Source organism: Stylophora pistillata, chromosome 2 (genome assembly GCF_964205215.1).
Source record: "Stylophora pistillata chromosome 2, jaStyPist1.2, whole genome shotgun sequence".
In the NCBI taxonomy this organism is placed as follows: domain Eukaryota; kingdom Metazoa; phylum Cnidaria; class Anthozoa; order Scleractinia; family Pocilloporidae; genus Stylophora; species Stylophora pistillata.
Genome location: NC_142520.1, coordinates 57,262,279 through 57,275,589, shown reverse-complemented (window position 1 = coordinate 57,275,589; position 13,311 = coordinate 57,262,279). Strand labels below are relative to the sequence as shown.

The 13,311-nt window shown below is 39.8% G+C and overlaps 1 protein-coding gene and 1 long non-coding RNA gene across 2 annotated transcripts; both read right to left on the bottom strand.

Annotated features, from left to right (window-relative positions):
- Window positions 1–2,651: 2,651 nt before the first annotated feature.
- Window positions 2,652–3,815, bottom strand: LOC148740596 (uncharacterized). Its single transcript, XM_088751273.1, has one exon. It carries the CDS (start codon window positions 3,792–3,794, stop codon window positions 2,724–2,726), a length of 1,071 nt encoding a protein of 356 aa, XP_088607399.1. The 5' UTR covers window positions 3,795–3,815; the 3' UTR covers window positions 2,652–2,723.
- A 4,041-nt stretch (window positions 3,816–7,856) lies between these two features.
- On the bottom strand, window positions 7,857–13,063 carry LOC148740595 (uncharacterized). Its single transcript, XR_015996978.1, has 2 exons — window positions 12,233–13,063; window positions 7,857–11,521 (listed from the first exon to the last, which is right to left on the bottom strand). It is a non-coding gene; the product is annotated as an uncharacterized LOC148740595 (long non-coding RNA).
- Between the last annotated feature and the right edge of the window lie 248 nt (window positions 13,064–13,311).

The following is a 13,311-nucleotide window of genomic DNA, read 5'->3' as shown; positions in this document are numbered from 1 at the left end:
CCATTAAAAATCAAAAGAGCACAGATCTGGTGCACGCGGTCCATTGACCTTTGATGTGAACACGAGAGCTGCCCTTGGCTGTTTACACACAGGAGCGGGCAACACCCATTTAAACAATTTACTTTCAATCCTCAATGTGCCTGCACTGAACTCATCAACTTTTAAAAATCGGGAAAGGGAAGCTGGAAAGGCAATAGAGCTAGTAGCAAAAAATAGTTGCCAGCAATTCCTAAACCTTGAACGAGAGAAGGCAATTGAAAATTACCTTGTCAAATCCTTTACATACTGTATTGCACAAAATAAGGGGGATGCTACAAACATGAAATCTGCAATTCGAAGCATTGTGCCTCATGCATTTGGTGACCATACTGGTTGTAGAGAAACATGGTGTCGATACAAGAAAGACCCTTCTCATTATTGTCACAGAGATCTTCCCTATGGCAAAGACCTCCAAGGAGATAGCCTTCAATCAGCCCTGAAATCTCTCTTTGATGAATATAGCACAGACATTGTTATAAACAAACTTGCACCTGCAGCAAATTCTCAACGTAACGAGTCTCTGAACAGTGTGGTGGGCTCGAAGAACCCCAAAATTCGCTTTTACGGGGGAAGTGAAAGCAGTGATTATCGAGTGTCCTGCAGTGTCTCTCAAGTGAATTTAAGTTACAGGTACATTCCTCAAACTCTAGCGTCACTTAGCATAGAGCCAGGTCTTTTCTGTGTTGACCATAATACCAAAATGGACATGAAAAGTTCAAAGGACAAACAAAGGAAATCAACAGTTGCATTCAAGCGACGTCGATCACAATTACACAAACACCAGATTTCAGAAACCTCGAAAAACGAGGGCAAAGAAGGTACCATGTATGAAAGTGGCATTGGCCTGAACCTAAACTCTTCTGCGACAACATTGGAGTTGAACAATTCTGAACTTTCAATCACTGATCTTTATGATATAACCGCTGCTGTCACGAAACAACAACTAGAACAGTACGAAAATGCAGTTCCGAAATACACTTCGAGACCCACAGTTCAAAAGGAAAAATTTGATGACAGTAAATTTTATCACTTTGTTTTATTTGACATCGAGACAAATTCAACGGGAAAATCAGCAGAAGTATGTCAGCTCGCTGCCGTGGATAGGTCAGGTAAACAATTCTCATGCTATATTCTACCAACCAGAGACATAGATTCTCACGCGTTAAAGGTCAACAAACTTACAGTTAAAACTGTCAATGGAATCCGCCGACTTTTCAAAGATAATCGACTAGTAGAAGCCTTTGAGTTATCGCAAGTACTTAGGCAGTTCTTAAATTTTTTGAGGGCCAGCATAGATTCAGCTTCGACACGATCCACAAAGCCTGTTAGCACAATCTTGGCTGGACACAACGCCGCCACATTTGATATTCCAATACTTCTTCGAAACGGTGGCGAAAATTTTATCGCGGAGCTCAGTTCCATCAGTTCCATCCGGTTTGCAGACACTCTGACACTGATGAAATCACTCATCAAAAGCAAGCACTCTTCCATCCAAAACGCAGAAGGTAAATTTCCAAAGCCTGGGCAGAGTTCTGTTTACGAACATTTATTTCAAACAACCTTTGATGCCCACGACGCCCTAGAGGACGTGATCGCTCTTCGAAGAATCTTGCTTTCGCCTAGGTTGGCTTTGTCTGATGAAATGCTGGTGAACAGAAGTTTTGTAATCTCTGTCAATGACGCCGCCAAAGACCTGAAATATCTTGACAACCGTCATCAGAGACTCTTGTCTTTTCGAGGAAAGCTGTACAACCCAGGTCATGCGGAGAGCCCAATAAAGCAAAGCATTGCCGAAAAAATTGCTGGCAGTGGCCTAAGATATGAGGATTTAAATAATTTGTACCAACGATTTGGACGGAAAGGTCTTAAGTGTATTTTGACGAGACGGCCATTGTCCAGTCGCTCATCGCTTCCAAGGGTCACAAACACGACGAGAATAGTCTCCGCAATTTTGAAACACTTCGAAGAGATTTCCAAGGATTCTGCGGCAGGCTAAACTTCAGAATACCCGGCCACTGAAAAATCATTCATCAAATCCTGCTACCGCAGTACCGCAGTCGACATACTTTACATACTTTACCTAATATCGGCATTATATTAAACATCGTACTTATTATCTACATTATTAATATCTGCATTATATTAAACATCGTAGTAAGTGTTGAGGTTCGTCTATTGCAACATACGCGTTGGTGTTCATCTTGTTCTTCCTTGCTATCGTAGTCCCGCAGTCGACATAAGCGGTAACCTTTTAGAATACCCAATTGGCTAATTTTCTTGTATTTCACATCTTTTAAGCTTCCACATAGTTAAAATCAATGCTTTATTTCAGAATATTTTGAAACACTCATTCCCTCAACAATTAGAATTGCTTTCAAAACATCATAAAACACATCAAGTTCTTCGTTTCTTAACTTGGCCGGTAAACTTCTATTAACCTTTCATTTGGCTCACTCCCGAGGGTGACCGCCTAATAGAGCTTTGCCTTCACTTTCAATAATAACAAGAACCATTCCACGTTCTTTGAAAAAGCGATGGAAAATTAATTATACATATTTTGTAGCTTAATCATACATTTATATCAACAATAACAAGAAACATTCTACGTTCTTTGAGAAAGCGATGGAGAATTAATCATACATATTTCTTCGCCTCATCATACATTCTTAACACGCTTTTAAAAGTTAAAGCTTTTCTGTAGTGATATCATAAACTTTCTTTACATCTTTTAAAAATACACTAAACAAATCGTCATCGCGGTGCATGTACCTCCACATAAATTCAGCCAAATATGTGGAGAAAAGATGCTTTCGAACGCCAAACATTGGTAGTTTACACTTTGCATGCCTCCGATGACTTTCAGTTTTATTGGTATGGTCACCTTCTTTGTTCACAAATTCTACTGAATGATTAACTGTTCGATGTCCATAACCATGTTTCTCAAGTGTAGAGTACGCTTTCCAGCAATCAGAAACAATGATAGTTTCAGGTTCAATCCATTTTTGGATAATGGGCAGTAGTGTTTGTTCGTCCCGTTTTTCAACTGCCACGACGAAACATTTCCTGCTGCCTCCCTCGATTCCTCCAAAGACCCACTGGCCTTCGACGTGATGACCTCGGTGGTATTTCCTCTTGCCAAATTTACTCTCGTCGATCTGTACCACTTTTCCTTTTCCGCCCAGTTTTTCACCGTTTTCAAGTAGAATTATTTCGCAAACTTCGCGACAGAAGCTGTCCCAGTCCACCCCAGTGCTTTCCGCAAGTCCTACTTCATGTTTTATTTGCGCCTGATCAAGATCCTGACACCACCAGTATGTCAACTTCAAAATTTCCTCTAAAGTTATCTTGCTCTTCTCGAACCAGCTTCCTTTCCTAATCGAAACCTCTGCCTTGTGTCTTTTACCGTTAACTTGCTTTCTGCATTCCCACTTCAAACCATCCGATCGATCCTCGCACCTCGTCAAACTCATTTCTCCAGCACACATCGGACACGAACGTCCCTTCGCCATAAGCCCTTCATCCATTAACCAGTACACCAGCATTTCTTTGTCCTGCATTTGCGCTACCAGCTTGTCGTATCGCCACTTCTTGTGTTCACAGTTGCGACCATAACTCCCTTTAAGAGACATTCCACATTGCGTAGCACGTTCCTCTTTCCTTGTTTCTAATGTTGTGGTTTCACTACAAGCACTGGTTTTTGCACTTTTCAGCCCACGTTTCGATCCTATTGCAATTTGTATTCCTTTCTCTTCCATACTTCAATTTATATTAAGCAAAGAAAGATAACTTTCAAGTTTCGGAGACCATTTACCTTCCTAAAGCACGCCGCTCTTCGCAGGTACATTTTATAAATTAGTTTACTACTTATTCATCGACATCGGTGGGTTTGACAGCGGTAGTACTTTATTCTTTATCTTCGGAAGTACATTTTATTTCTTAGCCCAGCGCGGACTGCGGACCACGGGAGCACTCGATTTATAAAGGGCGTGAGTGGCCGGGTATTCTGAAGTTGCTCTGCGGCATAGTAAATTAAGGTTCTCAACTGACTTTCAGGTCAAAAGTAGTTTGTACAAAAACGTCAAAGATAATGACCGCCCGCATTTACACATTTGTCCCCGACAAAACCGCGTGGTTCGAAAGTTCGCGCATGCTCAAATAGCGATCTTGGCGAGTTCCTATTCTGATGACGTGATTGTCATTGAGGTGAGAAAATAGAAAGTTCCCACTCAGATTTCTCGTATTTCCTTCGGTGAAATTCCTTAAAATTTGGCAGAGATGTTATACCCTTTTAGTTTTCCTTGCTGTGAATTTATCAAAAAAAATTGTAAGACAAGTTTTTCGCTCAGCCAAAAAACAACAAAAATGTTAAAAGCGAAAAAACTACCTTGACAACCCCTATTTTTTTCGATTTTAAAAGTTTCGTCTTGTCAGACTCTACCCGGTCGGAAAATAATAGAAAATTTTACCGAAGGAAATTGAAGAAAATTGAAGTCAAAGTCAAACAGACGTCAAAAAATGGCGATATTTGAGTAGTTTTAATTTGGGACTAAAAGCCTTGACTTCAGAGATGACTGTTGTACAGCAAATTTAGGCCCTTGTTTTTTATTTTTCAGTAGCTTTGATTTGAAAAATAGCAAAAGCAACGAGAAGAGTTAACTTTCCATTGATGTCACTAGCGCGCGCTTCGTGATCTTGCATAACCCTATTGAGCCACCTTAACAGCTGTCTTCACAGGAAAAGTGTTAACACTACCATGTACTCTTTATATGTCATCTCTAATTCAAAACGCCTGACAAAGTTCTTCATCACATCCCCTAGAACCACATATCGGAGGGTAATAGGAATATAGACTGCTCCTTTTCTACCTATATCTTTCCCTTTCCTGCAGCCACCTGTCTATAAAAAAAATCTAAAAGCAGAATACTTTGTTTTTATCAACAATCCTTTTTTCCTATCCTATCAATAACCCCTTTTCCCTTCCTACACTGAAAAACAGAACCCCATACCACAAACACAAAGCAAACCCTCACCTATTCCTAACCCTAACCCCACCCAAACCCTAACTCTAGTCTAGCGCTAACCCCAACCCTAAACCTAATCTAACACTAACCCTAACTAACACTAACCCTAACCCTAATGTAACTCTAACCCTAACTTTAACCAATACTCTTTATCAGACCTGAAAATCAGACCTGAAAAGTCAGACCCGAAAATCAGACCTGAAGAGAATCTACCGATTCTCTTCAGGTCTGATTTTCGCTATTGCATAAATAGCGCTCTCTACTGCAAGGATCGTGCATCATACGTATATTTAATACAATACAAACGACGTACAAGAGCCTTATTTGCCACCATCTCCATTCCTTCTTCGAGGGGCAATCGAGTACCACCCAGGCACTTGGGAGGAACGCAAACACCATGCAGTAGCTGAATTGCGTAATAGTCTCTGTGTGGATGATCTCCTCAGCGGTGGGGAGAAAGTGGAAGAAGCAAGAAAGCTGAAGGAAAAATCAATAGAGATTTTTGAAGATGCAACCTTTGCACTCCATGAGAGGCAGTCGAATGAGCCTAAAAATTGGCTTGGGATGATCAAATGACAGGCAGACTGAAACTCAAGTGGCAAAGGTGCGAACAAAGTCCACTCCCACAGATAACCGTAAGCCGCTGATCGCAGAGAGCCCATTCAAGAAATTTATTTGCACGGTTTCGGTGATGTAAGTGGCTGTGGTGTTGATGCATGCAGTGTATGCAGTTATTAAGAAGGAGTCTGGGGCCACCTAGGGGCTTGTAGGAACAAGCAAGGCGTAACGATTACCCGACTGGAGTTGATATCAGCGGATATGGTTACCAATTTATTAGCAAACGTGAGAGTTGCCTTAAAGGAATTGTCTGTAGTTGTCTCAAACGGATGGCTGGATAGTACCTTTTCTCTCTTCTTGATCCATGGCAGAGGGTAGTGTAAGCAGTTTGTAGAAAATCGGGTGCAGAAGATCCCTGCCCATCCAGAGATATCGTAAAGGCATGTCCCTACACAAGAAAATCCAACCTTCTGAAGAAAGCACAGCTACCAAGGAGTTGTTCAAGACTGCTGTAGATGACACTGACAGGCTGTACGTCCTTCAATGATTGAAACGTTTCACTTACGCAAGGCTCTGAACATTTGTGCGTGGATTTCCAAATTTGTGCACAATCTACGTCATCCCGATCGGAAATGACTGATCCCTTAAAGGCAACTGGGGAGATACAGAAACAGCATCTTTTCAGGGTAAAGAGAGCTCAGCAGAGTTGCGAGTTTTAGGATGACCTTTTACGACTTTACCTGCAACCTAACCCTGATAGAGTTTTGGAATACCTTGGAAAGCTGCAAGGACTGTATCCTGTATACCTACCCGAAAAACATCTATTTACTAAGGAGTTGGTACTCCGTGAACATCGGGGCGCTCTACATGGGGGAGTGGGCTTGACGATGTCTATTGTTAGGAGGATGCGCTGGGTGCTATGGTTGAGGAAGATTAGATTTTTAAAATTTTTAGAGCGTTAGCTAAATTTTATCTTTCTTTTGTTTTACAATTTGATATGTTTATTTGTGGGCTTCCTGTAAAGTAGCTTTTAGCTAAGTGGAGTGCCACGTAAAATAAAGTTCTGTTCTGTTCTGTTCTGTAGCAGTAACAAATCTCCCACCTGGCTATCTCTCTGTGGATCGGACACGAGGAACACACATGACGAGCTTTGCCCACCAAAAAAATTTATGCAAATTAGGCTAAGCCGGATTTGAGTTCCGCCTGGCAATTATTAACTGTAAGAGAAGATCTCAGTTCGCGCCCACAGCACGTTCAAGGTGTTGCGGATGAAGTTTCTGTAATTACTTTTTGGCACTTTTCGGCGTCAAAATTGCATAGTTTGGGTAACCCAAAACCCTTAAGCTGACCTTTCTTGTCATAACACGAATGTTTTCCAGAAAGGGACACGCGGTAATGTCGGTGTCTCTCGTGTGCTGGCATTTTTCCAGGTAAAACCCTCGCGTGGAATCAACTCATGTTTAATTTAACGCTCCTTTTAAGCGCACAATGTAAGCCAAAGCAATTTTATAGTTAAACGTAAAGATCAGAATATTTTCTTCTAAGGATGATAAATGATCGACGCTGAACTAAATTATACGTTGAAGAAAATGCAAAACGGCATAACATGTAAAAGAGGAAATTTGGAAAAATACGAAGTTACGGAAACCATGAAAATCCTCGATTTTTAAGAAAGGAATTTTTATAATTCCAAGCTAAGTAAGCTTTTCTAGTGTTTCATTCTTTAAGGCTTTGTGTAGAGCGGGGCCTTTGTTTTATAACCCGTAAAACTTGGTGACAAGTCGAAAGGGCTCGCTTTTGGTTATGATACCATAGAGTAGAGGGACACCACGGTGATCTTCCAGGTGTTTGATCATCGTCGCCGCTCGTGGTGTACTTCGCTACTTAGGTGAGCGAGATCGACGTTCTTCCTCTCTTTAATTCTGACAGCTGTGTGAAAGACCTGATCCTTACAATGAAAAACGGTCGATTGTGCTTTTTCAGTGGCGGCTTTAACGCTCGTCCATATTCAGCGCTTATCCTAAACATGCATGGCATCTCTAGCTATCTACAAGACACGCTGCGATGTATTATTCGTCCATGTTCAACACAACAACTGCGCTAGTGAGATAGAGAATCGAAAGATCACATTGTTGCGCTCGAAGAAGTGCGCTAAGTTTGCCAAGTTCTACAATGGACAACAGATCGTACGGCCTCCCGCAAGAATAAGGACAAGGTCTATCAGTTACAAGCAATGGATAAGTGGAATTGTAAAAAGTTTTAATTCGTCCGTGCATCGAAAGGCCGATGGTATGTAATTTTGCTCTTTTCCGTTCTTCACACACTCGAATAGCTGTTAAAATTAAATTTAATTGCGGGTTGTGCAGTCAAAATATAACGTCGCCCAACATGGTTTCAGTTAAACAAGTGTCTTCTGAGGCGCTTCCACCAAAATAATTTAGAAGGGAACAACAGCGCTAACCGATTTAATATCTTCTCAAGAACATGTCAAAGTCTATTAAAACGCAGAAATTAAAAATAGTAAGAATTGGTGGTTCATGTTAAAAATCATTAAAGAACAGTTCTCAGTTTGGCTCGATAGTGCTGTCACTTTGCACTAGTTGTTCATAGTGACTTACTCATTACTTTCAGTATTTGTTCGAGCTTTTCTTCGACGAAAAATGGGACATACAAGAAATCGCAATTCACCTCTAAAACAAAAATAATAAGCTCTCCCAATTGGACACCAGATATGACTACGTAGTAATAATTGCGTAGTACGCGAAGTTGCAGTGTGACAAAAATGAGTGAGGAAAATAATTCTAAGTGCTGTACAGCGCGGTTTTTAACATAGATTACCTAGCTAAATGACCTGCTTGTCTTAGATATTTATGATAATATAGGAAGGTCCCCAAGGAATACTAATAACCCGGCGTGTAATTTTGTGATTGACAAAACCTGATAACTCAGGTTTATGTTTGAAAGGGCAAATCATTTAGTACATTTCACTCCAGAAGTAAATAATCTCTTAACTTTCGTAATTATTATTTTGGTTTCAGGCAAATGGTGTCGAGTTGAAAGATACTAAGTTCCTGAAACATACATCCAAGCTTTGTTAGCAGGCATGCCGAATGCTTTTATAAACGTGCGAGGGTAAAAATACATTTGCGGCCCCCTGTATGGAGAGAAAAATCCAAAGTTTTTTATTACAGGGATGGTAGAGTGAATGATGTTATTTCTGGTCTGAGTCATCAAAGTTCTGTACCATTAGAGTTAAGAAAAGCTATCGGGGGAATATGGAGGTTGCTGCAAGTAGTAGCTGTTAAGGTGGCTCGATAGTCTAAAAATGCTCATTTTGGCAACAATTTTACCAACACTTAAACTTTAAACTCTCAACAAGCTTTACAGGCGGCCAATTAAAGAACATGGGGCAAGAAATCAAGCACGATTCTCACCCAGTAAACTAAAATGGTTGTTGGAAACTGAGATGGACGAGCAACCAGCGAATTTGAAGTAATCTGGTGGCCTGATCTTTTCTCAGGCACCAAAAATGGGAAACTGACCTTGCGATTTTATGTTCGTAAAGTGATACTTTGATTTCAATGATGTGTAGTACACAGTCTAGTTGACTTGTTCGTCATGTTTCCATAAATTTAGTAGCTGTTTCTTGGCAGTTTTTGTAAGTTTGTTTTAAAAAACGATAAAATGTGTTTTGCATTTAGAGGAACAAACTTGTCTGTAGAAGGCTAAGATTAAACCCTGAATACAGCAAAATGACCCTGTAATATTAATGCAATTCATGTCTAGCTGGGCGCACTATACTCTGATGCCCTTCATTCTGTTGTAACCAAATTCAGAGGAAAAAAAAACACCTGGAGAAACTCTTAGAGGGATAATATCTGTGGACTTTCACCATTTCTATGGTCATCAGGAATGACAGAATAAAGCAGTAACTGTTCACAAAGTCTTAATTCACTTAACTGAAAGAATAATGAGTTGGAGGGAGCTATAGATCATTTTTTTCCAAGCATCTCTAATAATTCATGATGGAAATAATAATAACAATGATAACAATAATGATAATAATAATAATAATAATGATAAAAATATTTACAATAGTTAGAGAAATAATGTTCATTATCCTGATGGTTATAATTCCTATGATTACTTCCATTAATCTAATCATTATTTTTATCATTCATATTACTATCATGATTATTTCAATGTTTATCTATGAACAAAATAGTGTTATTGTTAGTCTAGCTGAATGAGTATCCAAGTGATTGAAACTGGGGCAAAAACAAATTAAGAAAAGACAGAAAAACCCCAAAAACTGTTCAGGACTGCAATTCTTGAGTTGGCTCATTGTGAAAGGTTTTGGGACTTCATTAAGCTAGTGCTGTTTGTAGTGGGCCCTGTGTCAAAGAGAGAAGAGTAGCAGCTGAATTAATAATAATAATACTAAGGACAATGATAGCATTGATTGACCAAAGTCACCCTATGACTAATAACAGATGATACATGACAAACAGCATAAGCAACACACTTTTCAAAACAAAAAGAGCAAGCTAAAATTGCCATCAGATAAAAATAACTGTCCATAAAAGACTGACAGCATAGAGCTGAAAAAATAATAGGGACTGGTTCTGCCATCAGATAACAACAGTCCATAGACTGACCACCCAAGAGAAACAGAACAAATCGGTGGTTCTGCCATCAGATAACAACAGCCCATAATGGACTGACTACCCAAGAGAAACAGATCCACCTGTTAGTTCTGCCATCAGATAACAACAGTCCATGGACTAACTACCCAATAGAAACAGAACTAGGCAGGTGGTTTTGAATCAGAAAACAACTACTTAAGACCTCTGTACAATGTGTCTTAGAAAATCTTCTGCATTCTAACAATCTATTGAAAAGACAAACTATCAGAAACACTTGAATTTCTATTTGGGGGGAGGGGGCAGGAATTAAATGAAAATCTACTTGCCTCAGCATGCCATCCTCATTGAGCAGCCTATATTAATTTCAATTTGAAAATGATGATCACAATCATAAAGATAATGATAACAATAACAAATCATTATTATTATCATTTATATTACTATTATGATTATTTCAATGTTTATCTATGAACAAAATGGTGTTATTGTTAGTCTAGCTGAATGAGTATCCAAGTAATTGAAACTGAGACAAAATAATCTCAAGAAAAGCCAGGAAAACCCCAAAAACTGTTCAGGACTGCAATTCTTGAGTTGGCTCATTGTGAAAGGTTTTGGGACTTCATTAAGCTAGTGCTGTCTGTAGTGGGCCCTGTGGCAAAGAGAGAAGAGTAGCAGCTGAATTAACAATTATAATAATAATGAAGACAATGATAGCATTGATTGACCAAAGTGCCTCCGACTAATAACAGATGATACGTGACAAACAGCATAAGCAAAACATTTTTCAAAACAAAAAGAGCAAGCTAAAACTGCCATCAGATAAAAATAACTGTCCATAAAACACTGACTGTATAGAGCTGAAAAAAATAGGGACTGGTTCTGCCATCAGATAACAACAGTCCATAGACTGACTACCCAAGAGAAACAGAACAGATTGGTGGTTCTGCCATCAGATAACAACAGCCCATAATGGACTGACTACCCAAGAGAAACAGATCCACCTGTTAGTTCTGCCATCAGATAACAACAGTCCATGGACTAACTACCCAAGAGAAACAGAACTAGGCAGGTGGTTTTGAATCAGAAAACAACTACTTAAGACAAGCCCTCTGTACAATGTGTCTTAGAAAATCTTCTGCATTCTAACAATCTATTGAAGAGAAAAACTATCAGAAACACTTGAATTTCTACTTGGGGGGAGGGGGGGTAAATAAATGAAAATCTACTTGCCTCAGCATGCCATCCTCATTGAGCAGCCTATTTCATTTTGAAAATGATTCAATAACAATCATAAAGATAATGATAACAATAACAAAATCATTAATAATAACGATAATTATAATTATCATAACAATAACTACAATGACAAAGTCCGTGTTAGTCTGGCCTCTACCTTGCAAAAAATACAGCCCACCAACTGAAGCTGAATTCTTTAAAGGCATTGTATTGCAATTGGTCATTGAGGCACTCAAGCCACCTCACCACGACAAGGTACGAACATTGAGGTGGAAAAAAAGATCTGTAAAATTGACTCCATGCTAATTCGAGATGAGAAATCTGTGTTCGAAGCTTCTTCAGTTCCACTCCAAGGGAATTTACTCTAGCTGATCTTTCGGTAAGTTAGGAAGCGAGCTCTTCGGAGTCGTGACTGAGTTTGGCGCCAAAAGATAAATTTTTCGCGCCTTCGGGCTCAAAGTCTAGCGTGGCGGAGTTCACCAGATTTACGATAGTCATAAATCCCGCAGATTTAATAAGTTCGTCGGGGATTGTTTATTACGAAGAAGATAGACCAGCTATTAGACAGAACGTGAACACAACGTGAACGACGTCGGGAATCCTGGCTAACCCCACTACTCCGAACGATGAGTTGGCCGGCTGAAGTTCCCGTGTCGCCACACTTTGGATTTCGTCGGGAAATATCTTAAATACATCGCATATGAAATATTTACGCAAAGGAACGTCACATACCTCTTTCAAAAGTAGATACCAATGCTTGCAAGGGTCAAGTGTGGCACTTGTAATCCTGCAAAGACTCTGCGTGGTTAAGTTAGCCGGTGGAAAGCCGCACGTCGAAAATCCGACTGCCTCTATGACTTCATTTCGAATGGTTTCGAAATCGAAAACATGATGCTTTTCGACATTTCGACATGAAAAATCTCGTCGAGGTTTAATATTATAATATTGGTAAGAATTTAACCAGGATACGAGGCCAAGTCGTGCGACCGCCACAGGTTTTGTACCAAAACAATAACATCGTGTACTACGATCGCAAAGCGTGAACACTGATCGATCCACCAAGTGACGCAATACTGGAAATTCGATACGGTTGTTATTAAGGTCGTACGGCACATGAAAATTGCGATATCTTTTGTTACTGTTTTATGGCAAACCAAGCGAAAGAATCATATCTAAATAATCGAAAGAAAGGCTTTTCGAATACGGCGCCTCGCCGGTATTGCCTCTTCTGTGAAAAGGAAGGATCTTTGAAAGACTACGTGATTAAAAATGTCGTTATAAGGAAACAGGCAGAAACAGAGAAAACGCAGTATTTTATGACCATTACACGCACAACAAACTTCATTTCATTTCATGATTTTGATTTTCATCGCCAACAGATGACCCCGCGTTAACTCGCACGCAATCGCGTATCTCTCGTGGATTCGTGGGCGCTAATCTGTATAATTACATTGTGGTGTAATTAATGTGATGACATCCACCCAACGCCTTCTTCCCCAAACCTCGGCATCAGTTTACGATGCCTGCTGAGAATTTTTTTCTTGAGCAAAGCTCGTCATGATTCCAGGTTGTTGGAGTCGACTATGTGGACCGATCAAATACAAGAATCGCAGGAGAGTAGAAGTTAAAGCTTTCAATAATCTGTATTGATGATCACTGTGTCGCGCATTGTACTTGGATTTGGTGCCATTGCTGAAAACCCCGGGAATTAATCTTGAGTTTCAAAAAGTTAATCGCAAGAAGGGGAAATTTATTTCGATAAATAATTACAACAATCGAAATTTCTCTAGGATATCCCTTCAAAATTAAAA

Excerpts from the sequence above, each read along its gene's own strand:
- LOC148740596 (XM_088751273.1), bottom strand. The coding sequence starts at position 3,794 with ATGGAAGAGAAAGGAATACAAATTGCAATAGGATCGAAACGTGGGCTG.